General features: G+C 38.3%; 1 protein-coding gene across 1 annotated transcript in view; it reads left to right on the top strand.

Moving 5' to 3' along the window:
• Positions 1–634: 634 nt before the first annotated feature.
• PTTG1IP2 (PTTG1IP family member 2) overlaps positions 635–12,351 on the top strand; it is a 51,776-nt gene continuing 40,059 nt past the window's right edge. Inside the window, exons 1-4 of the mRNA XM_054564192.1 lie at positions 635–785; positions 2,859–2,905; positions 7,557–7,650; positions 8,917–9,010. Of these exons, the coding sequence (XP_054420167.1) occupies positions 635–785; positions 2,859–2,905; positions 7,557–7,650; positions 8,917–9,010 (386 nt within the window). The remainder of the gene's footprint in view (positions 786–2,858; positions 2,906–7,556; positions 7,651–8,916; positions 9,011–12,351) is intronic.

The raw sequence follows: 12,351 nt of genomic DNA, 5'->3' as shown, positions 1-12,351 counted from the left end.
ATTATTTAATTACAACTACTAATTATATTCATAGCTATGAAAATAAAAAAATTCATCTGTATACCACTTAAAATACACCATATTTTGGGAAACTGGTTTGAGCACACCACAGGGCCATAGACTGGTCAAGGACAAGATCAAGGATATACAGAGTGTCAGGACCTCACCACTTAATGGCACAACATCCCAGCAGGGTGTCGGGTGAGGGGAAGTCGGGGACAGGGTAGGTTCATTTACATCTGAGGAAAGCTGCACAGAAAGGTGCCATGCTTTACACATTATTGAGTGGTGAAAATTAGATTCCAGGCCTTTTCCCAGGAACAACAGTATAGCCAGGATCGATCAAGTCCAGTGGATGAACTGTTCCCGGTTGTACCCTGTGGCCAGGGCCCTTGGAAGCCCGAGCCCTGCGCCACTGGGATTGCATCGCGAACATTCTGCGTTCTGTCCGGAACATCAGGAGTTCTAAGATTCTGCGAATTGTTTTGGGGTCCAAGGCTCGGAAGGAGCTGCCTCAGGACCGGGGGCTGCCATAGATCACAGTCCCTGAGCGGGGTCCGCTGGTCCATTCTGGTGCCAGTTGCCCCGACGGTCCCCCTGGCCAGGGCCTTGTGGAACCCAGCCCCGCGGAGGCATGTGCTCGCTGCGGGTGTGGGGCCAAATCCTCTTGCCCATTTTCCTCTCCCTCTTTCTCATCCAACTGCTTATCGGCTTTTCAGAGAATGGTTTTTTCCAAATCTCCAGACACAGGGGCAAGCAGCGACCCAAATCTGCGGATGACAACGGTGAGCCATCCCGAGCCAGAGGCTGGTGCCCCCAGCGCCACCGCGGCGCTATTTCCTCTCAATAGTGCCACCCTGGCATCTCTAAAGTTGCTGTTTGGTGTCAGCGAGAAAGCATATTTAAAGGCTCCTGACGACTTGGGTGAAATCCAGTTAAATTGGGCTCGAATGAATTTGCCTTACCTGAAATGAAAAAAAGTGGGTTAAAATAGTTTTAATTTTGGGAAAGTAAGTCTGTCTCCTCACTTTTGGCATGACCTGTGCGGCACATAAGCTTTAGGCTGTGAACATGCTGTTAGTTTTTGCCCTACTCAGACTTCACTCAGTGCCATAACTGGTCTGTGTTTTAAGAACTCCGGTAACAAATTGCTTACTTTGGGTCTTATTTGAAGAAATAATTATTCTGGTTTAGAGACTTCCCTTGGTTCTCCTCCCCAGCTGAAGAAATTTTGCAGTGTTCCAAATTGTGCTGAATTGAATCCATGAACTTGGAAGTAAGGTCTTTAGAATCCTAAATTGGAATTGTATCGATAAAAGGAGAAATTTTGAATGACTTGGAAAAAATGCCCTGTAAAGCCAAGATTGCCATTTTTACGAATCCTATGAGACAGATTAATTACTGCTGTCTGATTTCTGGAGTCTAAAAGCATGTCAACATCTGTTGGGGATCCATCCTCCTCACTGAAACCAAACACAAGGCCCCAGCTTTGAGAGGATGAGAGTGGGGAGAGACTGAATTCGAAGGCGTAGCTGGTGTCCTGGGGGAGGGGGCACCTTCCCCGGGGGTTTCTCTCTTGGTCATCCCAGGACACACTCTAAGAGGAACAGTGATCTAGTACCATACTTTCCTGTATGCCCCGCACCCTGCCCCCACCAACGCGCAGCGCCAAAAAACACAGGCTACACGTAGAAACACATCCTTCCCTTTGTTCCCTAGCAAATTGGAGTCATACTAGAATTTTTTCAAAATATCTTATTAAAATGCTCAAGGAAGAACAAAAAGGGAATAAACAAAGCAAGTCAAGAATCATAGACAACAGAGAAAATTCTAGGGCTGACCAACTCGGGTCAGTGTTGCTGAGGAAACACCTTCCTTTTGTGAGGCAAAGCCTGGCTCAACCGGTCCCAGGCCTCCCCTGAGCACTTGCTCCCTAGCCTGGGGCAGTTTCCCCTTTGTGCTGGAGTACAGCTTTCCTGTCTAACGAGGATGTGGTTTTTTGGACATGATTCCCTCACTTCCAAAACTGAGAAAGGGATTCTAACCCCTGACTGAGATCCCCACCTCCATCCCTGGTAGAGCGCTGAGTGACAGGCCTTTCACACAGGCAACTGCAGGACTTTGTGAAAGACCCCAGGTCAAGTGAGATGTCCCCCCAGCCAGGTTACTTTGATGCCCCAGCCTTTAATTAATTTATATTTGAGAGCTTAGGGATGTCAAAATGCATGTGAGAGAGTAAAGAAGATGTAGTCAGAGAACAGAATATTGCAATTTAAGAGTTCATGGTTAGAGCCATCTGGGGTGATGGCAAAATCCAACTTTAGATCATAGAAATCATTTGCTTAAAGTAAAGTGAAGAAGCAAAATTTTTGGGTGATGGAATTTCAGTTGATTTTTATTTTTGATATATATATATATTTATTTCTTATATTGAACATGTATCACTTTTATAACTCCATAAAGATAGTTATCCAGGTCTGTCTTAGTAAAACCATGCTGAATAACAAAAGAATTATTAAAAGAGGCTTTTAAAGTATGACATTTTAAATATACAGTGATATTGTGAATGTTTTTTCTTATTGTTTTTTAGAAATCATTTTTCAGAACTTACTTGGCTGATCAAAGCTGGACAGTGCCATTTCCTAACTTTCCAAGTAACAGGAGAAAATAAAGAGTTTAGGTTTATATAGCACCAATGGGAAAAATTTCTAGATACATGAAAATAATGAAGTAAAATGCTGGGGTATGGATAAACATGCTATGAAACAGGAATGACTAACTGAAATGCACTTTTATGTACTATTGAGCAATTAATAAGCTTATATTTACATTTTTGTACTTAATATTTTTTCTTGTAGGATGTTCATTAAAGAAAAAATGTCAATTGTGCACAGAAGATATAAAAGTAAGTTAATTAACTTTAATATGAGGAAACTGTCTTGGAAATGTTATAAAGTCACATAATTTATAGCTGCAGTTCAAAAAACATGCTAAACTTCATTTTACACAATTTCTGTGATATGAATGACTAATAGCCATTATTAAGATGCATTTCTACATTTCAAACCATTCTTCAAGGGTCTAGAAATAAATAAGAAATAATTTAGTACAAACAACTGCTCCCTTCTGGAAAATTATGCTTCAAAAACAAAACAATTTTTTTTGCATGGAAAAGATCACAGTAACCTTGGGAAGAATTTTTTGTATGTCAAAGAAAAAAAATAAACCTTTTGAGATACACTGAAAATTTCCTTGCTACTCTATTCCCTAAAGACTAGGAAGGATGGCATACTGTTCCTTAACTACAATGTACAATAGCTAACATCCCTTCTCTGATGATTAGGTGTCTGGCACCATTATTCTTCACTTCAGAGTTGGGAGAAAGTAGAAATGCTATAAATAATGAGGTAAATGGTGTTACCGAGAGCTTGGCAGCAACCCTCTCAAAACCATTCTACTCTCACAAGTGTTGTAGAACTGAAAATTCACCCCAAAGACAGAGAGCCACAAAATTACTAATTAGAAAAGAGCACATGCTAGTCATTGCTGTCTGTCATAGTGATCTGGATGGACCACTCTGTACGCTACTTATCTTCATCTAGAACATTCTTCTGCTTTAACGAGGACCTGGGTTCTGGGCTCTTGGGCTTCTCCACCCAATTCCTGCCATAAAACTATGTGCTTTGGCGACGGCCCAAACACACTCAGTCCAGCTGTGCCCCGACTTCCTCAGCTCTGTGCTTTAGGGAGTCACTTACACAGCCACACCTTGAACTCTGCATGATCTACGATGGCTTGTGCATTCTCATCCACTTACACTGTACATACTTTCTGGCCTCAACAAGACAAGACCATCCTCTAGCTCTTTAATCTCTTGTGTTTTTTCTTCAGTTTATGGCCTTCTTGTATGAACTCCCTTCCTTTCCTTGACTTCTTGTGGCTGTTCACTTGACTGGACACCTTTGTTTATTACAATGGAAATTTTCATACTCGAAAACAGTCTAATAAAACTTTATACCCCTCCAGATCCATTTTAGCTAATCTTATATCATATATGCCCTCTCCTCCAAAATGTATTCTTCTGAAGCAAATAATGTGGATACTGTATCCACTGTATCCACTGATATGGATACTGTATCATTTTATTTGCAAATCTTTCTCTCTGTATAGAAAGTAATACAATAATTAATAATACAAGAATAAATTCAGTTTCACAAACAACTGTAAACTTATTTTGCCCAACTGTGTGTGTGTGAGTGTATGGATATATATAGATAGATATAAAGTATACCAACTTCTTTTCATTCCCCAAAATATTCCAGTTTGAATGATAATATGCTTATCCTTCTTAACTGTAAGGGAATCTTCCTTAGACTCTATCATAAACATTTCCTAGTTATTCAATAGTATGTGACTGGCTTTCCTAGAGTTAGAAAACATTCTTACCGAAAACAAATCCATAAAAAGCAACTAACTTACAGTACTACCCCCAATGCACAATTCATAAACACAGAATATGAAAAGCATTATATTTTTGATGATATTTTCTCTTCCACTAGAAATAAAATGATGCTAAGAAACTTAGTGAACTTTCGGCTTTTGCTTTTGTTCAGAATCATTACGTGTCACTGTCGATTCCTTGGAATTGCTAGATTTCAATTACGATGTCACAATGATGAGACGTCGTAAGTAATTTTATTTTTTGCTGATGACAGTTAAAAGACTGAATTTTGCAACTGACTTTAAAAAATGAATTAGAGTGTATGTTTTCTCCATTGATCACATCTTTCTCATTCATTGCATCTTGATATGGATTATTGGTTGAGACAGAAAGGAATGAAGTTACAGCAAGCCCAGTGGGTTGTTTTGTTTTTTTCTTCAATCTCCCATAGCCTGCCTTCTTTGGAAATGACCATTACTCACATGCTTGTAAAGTGCATTTATAAATGCCATACTTCAAACCCTACAACGATGCCCACTTTGATACTTATTTTTCTGAAAAGTGTGTGTGTGTGTGTGTGTGTGTGTGTGTGTGTGTTAGGGCATAGAATAAGGGAGATTGGAGTGTCTTGGATTCCAATCTGGATATGCCAGTGACCATATCGTTATCACCTATCAAGAGTCTCTCAGCTGAAAAAAATGTGGGGTCATTTCATGGACTATTCTCCAAGGCAACTATTCCCAAAACCTTAATTGCTCTTGGCATGACTGTCCTTCTGGATCTTGATTTTCCTTGAGAAGTTTAAGGCCATGTGTCAGTAAGCTCCTTCATTTTCCTTCTGAGCCAATTCAGTTTTTTTCTCTAAGACTCATTTTTCCCTAGGAAATTGATCTTCAGTTCTAAGGTTAACCCCTACGCACACATCATACTCATAAACATATTCACAAACTCAGAACCTTTCATTTCCTTGTTCTATGACAAATCCAGTCTAGTTCTCTGCATTCACCCCTTTCTTAGCAGCTCAGATGAAATGAAAAAAAAAAAAATCTTGTTTCTTTCTAGCAGCTAAAGTTCTTATGCTATCTTTCCTTCCTTATCCCCTTGATTTAATCCTTAGCAAACTGATCTAGAGCTCACAAAAGACTCTCAGTAACCTAATACAATGACCTTTCAAATTAGTCGCTCCATAGGGAAACTTGGTGCTCTGGACTTTAGGCCTTCCCCGGGCCTGCTTCTTTCCTCACCTTTTCATTTCCTTCACCAGCTGCTCTTCCTCATCTTTCCTCATACTCCAAAGCATTCTTTATACTACATCCTCGCCCTTGTGCTGTCTCACCCACTGCCACGACCTCCGCTAGCGCCCGCACGTAACGAGATCCCAAACTGGTGTTCCTAGACCTAATTGCCCCTGGACCTTAGGGTGACACAGTTCTTGATTGACATTTCTTCCTCATCTCAAGTTCAAATGTTCTATAACTAAAACTATCTTTTTTCTTCCCCAAAGAAGCTCATTTGATTTACTTGTTTATTTCTGGCAGCATTTGCCCAGACATAATTTTCAAAATCTTTGGCTCCTAGCTCTGACTTTTTCTCTCTCTGTAGTTCACCAGGTCCTATCAGTCCTTCCATTTTTTTCCTTCAACTGGGACAATCCTAGGCTTCCTAGACTTCAGTCTGTCCAGTCTCTCTTGATACTGTGTTCATTATCATCAATTAGCACTTTCATTATGTCACTTATGAGCTCAAAATAACTTAGCTGAATCTTTATTGTTAAAGCAAAACAACTTGCTACAACAATTTAAAAGGACAGGACGCACTCAGCCTTGCTGGCTTCAGTCTCAGACTGACTGAAATGCCTTTGTTTGAACTTTGGTCTTGGTGTACATTAAACAAAAACTGGCCTGTGAATGAAGACCTTCTGTTCTCAGGCCCACGTCTAAGGGGGACTGAGTCATTACATCTGCTGGTCTCAGGATGTACAGCCAGAGGGACTGAGAGGCATCTGAAATCAGTTGTAATAGAACTGGTTTCCAGCGCAGAACCATGTTGATTAGGTTAGAGCTCCAGCTCCCCTGTTTACTGGGTGTGTGAGCTTCTGGAAGTCATTTGACTGCTCTGTGCTATGAAGTGGACACAGTGGTACCTAGCTCACAGGATTGCCGTGAGGATTAAATGAGTTAATACATAAAAGGGACTTAGAATGGTGCCTGCCACATGGTAAGTTCTATGTAAGTAACAGCCATTTTTACTACTTTGTCCTCATTTTTATGACTTACCCAGGTTCTAGGAGTATCTCCCAAAATGGTTTCCACCTATGGACCTTGCTTTTGCTTACTTCAACAAGGGATTTAGAATTCCCTTTGCCTATTTCCACATGATTACCCAACCCCCCATGAGCAGGAAGAGGGAGGGGGAAGAGGTGAGGCTGACTAACAGCACCACCGGCCCACACATAACAGAGGAAAGAGTGGGTGCTGCCGCCAAGGGGAATGGGAGAGAGTGTTGGAGAGCGAGACATGAAATCCAGTCTACTGACGTCCTTATTGTTCCTTTGTGAAGTCTTGTCTCAGGTTTAGTTCCCTAAATACAGAGCCTGAGGAAAAGATGCAGGCACATATCATTTCTTGAGTGACTGCTTCTCAGCTAAGGGACTTGGCAAGTAAGGGACATGAGCCAAGCAGAGATGTGGTCTCAGCAAAGTCTACATTGACCTGAACCAGGAGCAGCCCTGGGGGCGCGGGGCATCACGGAGCAGAGTTGTTCCTGTCTTCAGGCAAGCCCACTGTTTGGAGCCCTATGTATTAGTCAGTTACTGGTGGCGCCAGGTAGGAGAGTTACCTCAGGGGCGAGGTAGTCCCCATCCACTGAGGACGACTCAAGAGAAAGGGCAGCTTGGGCCCCGTGCAGCCAACACTCAGTGTAGCTGGGTTTGGGTGCCTGCACCTGGTAAGGGGGATCTGGGCACACCACCAACAGCATGAATAATAATAAAAAAATGATGATGGTGATGATGGCTGTTATTTATTGAATATTAATTGAACTAGCAGTAAAAACCTACTGGAATTGTGATTGTTATCCTTGTACACTGCTTTTATTTTTTTCTTTCCAAATACAGTGTTTTTGGTGCAGTGAAGAACAGGCTTGCAAAAAGTTTTGTCTTTCAAGTTTGGGGTGTCAGTTAAGTTCAGTATTTTGGTCAAACTGTAAAGGTGAGTTGTCCCTATTTTAATTTGTATAATATATATTTTAAATTGACTTGCAAATACTAGTGATTTGCTGCATTTGAAGGCTTATAAATTATTATATTTTCTTTATTAAAATAATAGCAAGTCTGTTTATTGATGTTTCCCCTAGTATAGGCTGATATGGGTTCTTTCCATCCTCTGTTGGTTCAACTAGGTCAGCATTCATTCTGATTGGTGGGCGCCTTACCATACCAGTGGTTAAATGCTTTAAATTTCATCTGTGCTCTGATGTTTGATAACCGTAGCCCAGAGAAAGGCAGGTTGTGTTACTATGTTGTTTTAGGAATTCCAGGAGTTTTTTTTAAGCTAGTCCTGGGGTGAGGACGTCTTGAGCCCAGTAGTGTAACTATAACTTGTATTTCCTCAGCTAATGTACATAGTATTGAGGATTTCCATTCAGAACAATGACTCTCTAGGACTGAGCAAATCTCAAGCATCAAAGAATCTTTAAATTATATCTATAATATTATATTATTGGTTTGTTATGTGGTAGCTGCCAAGGCAAGGAAATGTATTAGAACCTTTGAAGAAGTTTTCAAAAAGAGGTAAAAGGTTTTTCAGGGGAGCCATGACTATATAAGGAAACCCTATCTAGAACAACCAGTTGTCTATGTCTTTTTCTCAACTGAAGCGAAAAAACATAAATTTTGCCCTCAAGTCCCTGTTTTCTCGAGGGACTGATATTTAAATCTTAATTGTTTGTAGCAAACAGCTTATAAACAGTAACACTTTATATATTTAGTGTGAGTGGGAACTCTAGTCTCCTATTCCATGTTTGGTCCTTGTAGTTTCACACAGCACGGAGGGAGGGAGGAGAAGGGAAGTTTACAAACAAGCGTTTATTGTCTCTTTGATAAGGAACTGCTGAAACTTGAAAAACAAAGCAACCCATGCATCTATATACAAACCTAAAGGCAACCTGAGGAATCTGCTATTTTATCTGTTCTGATATTGCCTGGAAGGAGTTTAGCGATAAAATAAAGGAAAAAGTAGCCAGTGGCCTAATAGTTTACCAATTTGGAGATAATGTTACCTCCTTTTAGCAACCCAGATTATTTTTAAACGTTAATGACTGCTGTGTTCATGGAGTATGAGATGTACATTAGGGTATTATCAGCTGTAACAACTGAATTTGTATTTAAGAATCAGACTGCGTGATGCTAGAAAAGATGAAAATGCAAGAAATTATTAATCTTTTCTTAACTTAAAACATATTTCTTTACATTTCAGTTGACATGTTTGGATTTCTGCTGCTGCTGATCATTGCAATATTAATTATAGCATTCATTTGGCATTGCTGCGTCTTTCACTGGTACTTGCAGGGGTATGTTCATTTTATCCTTAGTAAGAATGCACTTTGGGATAATATCACTGAAGAAAATACTAAACCAGTTATCATAAGTGTTTTACATTTTTTATATAATAAAAATAATATATGATAAGGGAAAAAGTTCAAAAAGTACAGAATGTTATAAAATGAATTTTCCCACCCTCTACTCCACCTGTGATACCTACTTTCAGAAGTAATTTTTTTAGTATGATTTTATTTGTAGTTCTTTTGGTTACTTCCATATATTTGAACAATATGATTATATCTCCTTTTCATGATATGAACTTTAGATGTTATCTATAAACTGAAAAAGTGATCTTGCATTATCCATATTATTTTTTGTTATTTTGATGTTAGTGGATATTATAATTTTATTTTTGAATTGTATTTATTAACTCTTAAGATTATTAATACTTCTTTTCTTGGTTGTCTTTTTGACTTCGAGTAACATAATCTTCGTTTCTATACTTCTCCCATTATTTAAGAAAATTTGGAACCTCTCTTCCTCTATCTTCTAAACTCTATAATCTTCCTCACTCATTTGACCTTTTCAAGTGTATATTTACATTGTATTCTGTAACTATATTTATATCTTGAAATACTTATTCTATAGTTTGAATCTAATATTTTTAAATGAATAAAAATAATAGAACATATTATGATTGTATAAATATTGTTTATAAAAAACCAAAATGGAAATAGAAAATGGAATTCTGCCACTAACCCAAATTTCTAGAAAAAGGAATATCTAGTGTCAAGATCAAATATATGCCCTTTACTTACTCTCCATTTCTCACATCATGCTACATTTCAGCTTGTTTCATGTTTACATTGTAACTTTCCTATACAGCTCTTGCATTTTCTAGAGTTTTAAATTACTTTCATTATTTCTTGTCAAAAAGGACACATGTATCTTTATTTCCATCACTGTAATTATTCATCTTACTATTCGGTAAATATACATTAATTTCCTTCTTATTAACATTCTTCTAAAAATCCTGACTTTCTGTTTTAATTTATAAAATTTATTTTCTTTTCAGTGTTCTACTGAGTTAGAAGAATTTTTAAAATCTCTTATGTTCCTCCTTTTAGGATTGATTTTTTTTCCTTTTACTGGAGTACACCCTCAAGTAATTTCTTTCAAAAAGGGTTTACAGAAGTATGTAAAGTATTTTCATAGTCACACATGTCAAGAAATTTGTTCTCCTCCATTATCTTTCAGCCCAGTGTGGTGTAATTTTCTTTCTTCAGATTGTATACCTTTTCCAAAAGACATCCACAGATAGGATAAATGCATGCTAATAGGCATATCCGTAAGTAAAATATGCCTATTTGCTTACTTAAGACCTTCACTTTGTATAGGATTTTATATTTTTCTGACTTTGAGGCTTTAAATCCTTTTTTTTATTAACATATAAGGATAAAAGAAAGGGTAAAATGGAAGATAGCTTCTTATTCTTTACCTCCAGAATATAACTTTGTTCAGAAGGAAGAACCAGTAAGATACTCAGTTCTGGTTTAGCTCTGCTATTCACCCACCATCTCTTCTTTTTCAGCTCCTTCTAGACCTAGTTAATTCAATAAGCACTCTATTCTGTTAGAGGAATTTCTTACTCAGGATTTATTTCACTTCATGATTGAAAGATCTTGGCTGAGTTCCAGAAACATCCATCTTTCATTTTTAAAAATACCCTTGAATTACCAATGGAGCATCGAAATATTGATTATTACATTTGTTCTAATATTCTTGTTACTCAGCAGAAATGATTTAAAAGTTAAAGCGCTTTTAAAAGTTCCAAATTTTAGAGAATATAAATGTTTAACTGCTCATCTCCTCAGTTCTTCCTTGACTCTCATTTATTTCAGCAAATATTCATTGCATATGTATCATGTCCCAGGGAGTGTTGTTGTCACTAGGAACATAATTGCAAACAGGAAAGATCAAGTTCTTGCCTTCTTCTTAGAGTTTACATCCTATCATGGGGACACAGATAAGAAATAAGCAATTGTTAATTCTGTTGTTAACTTATTACTATTTTAAATGATATTCCATCTACTTTAATTGTGTTATTCTTACTTAAACATTTTAATTCTTCTGCTAGATAAATAAAAGGAGAACTTTAATAGAGCAATGGTAATAAAAAATATTGCATAAGTGTAGTCTTCTAATGAAATAAAATAATTCCAATTATAACCTTAACTATTCTGGAAATATACCTCACTAATTCTAACTTTACCATCATTTTAAACAGAAATCAAGTCTGTGTTTCTAGAAGACCACATGGTTTTGCTCTTCACCATGGGACTACTGGCAAGTGTTTTAATTTATTTTTACAGGATGCCCCAGACTCTTCTGGTAATTTACAGATGGAAGCCTTTCCCTTACTTATTCTAGGCATCAAAATTAAAGTATGAGTAGAAAATATGACAGCAGATTTTATTGTTCTCATTTCTAAGACACATTCTTGTAACTTCAATAGTCTAGGATGGGTAAAACCACAATACTGATAGAGAAGAGTTAAAATTTCCAACCCAAATTGAGTATTAATAGTCTTCACAGTTCCCTCCAACTCTCATTCCATAGAAGCAACTCAACAAAAGATTACCTTTACCTTAAGGAATCCTTGTAGGCTTTTCCCCGATTAATGCACTTCATCTTACGTAGTTGGCTGATCCTCTATCTACACTTCTCAACTCGATTCTTTAATCTTTGCCTTAGTTATAAGGCACTCTCTTATTCAGGACCAAAATCTTGGCTTCCTTCAGCTTATCACTCACAGCTCCTGGCAGGTCCTCCCACTCACCTGCCCAGGCCTGGATCCCAGAGCCCAACTGAAGTGAGAACCACGACCCCCCTTTTCACTTGGATACTTGGACCACAAAAAGTTTTAGATCAGAATATGACCAAGAAAGGGTACTGCAAGGTCCTTTATAATTACCATTAAAAATAACTTTGAGGACCATCCGGGTTATTGTGCTGCTCTGGGCCTTTGGGACAGAATAATAAACCTGAATGAGAAGCAGGGTAAACCCCCCAGGGGCAAGGATGCAATGTCCAGCGCATACGCACTCCATCGTCAATTCCTAGACCTTGTCATGGCGAAATTGCTTTGGTTGTAACAGGATGCGGAACTGTTTCCAAAGCTATCTAAGGAGAGGAGCCGAAGTGCTTCCTGGGGTTGAAATCAAACCAGAGGACTGCAAGAACGCTCCTCCATTTCTATTTTCCTCCATTCATTTTAAATTCCACAGCAAACCAGACCAGGAGAAAAGCTCTAAAAAGAGCATGAGGTTGGGTATTTATGTATGTTAGGTAGAAACGAGTATGTATTCAC

Source organism: Pteronotus mesoamericanus, unplaced genomic scaffold (genome assembly GCF_021234165.1).
Source record: "Pteronotus mesoamericanus isolate MK-2021 breed Mesoamerican mustached bat unplaced genomic scaffold, CSHL_Meso_final scaffold_85, whole genome shotgun sequence".
In the NCBI taxonomy this organism is placed as follows: domain Eukaryota; kingdom Metazoa; phylum Chordata; class Mammalia; order Chiroptera; family Mormoopidae; genus Pteronotus; species Pteronotus mesoamericanus.
This window is presented reverse-complemented; position numbering and strand designations above follow the sequence as displayed.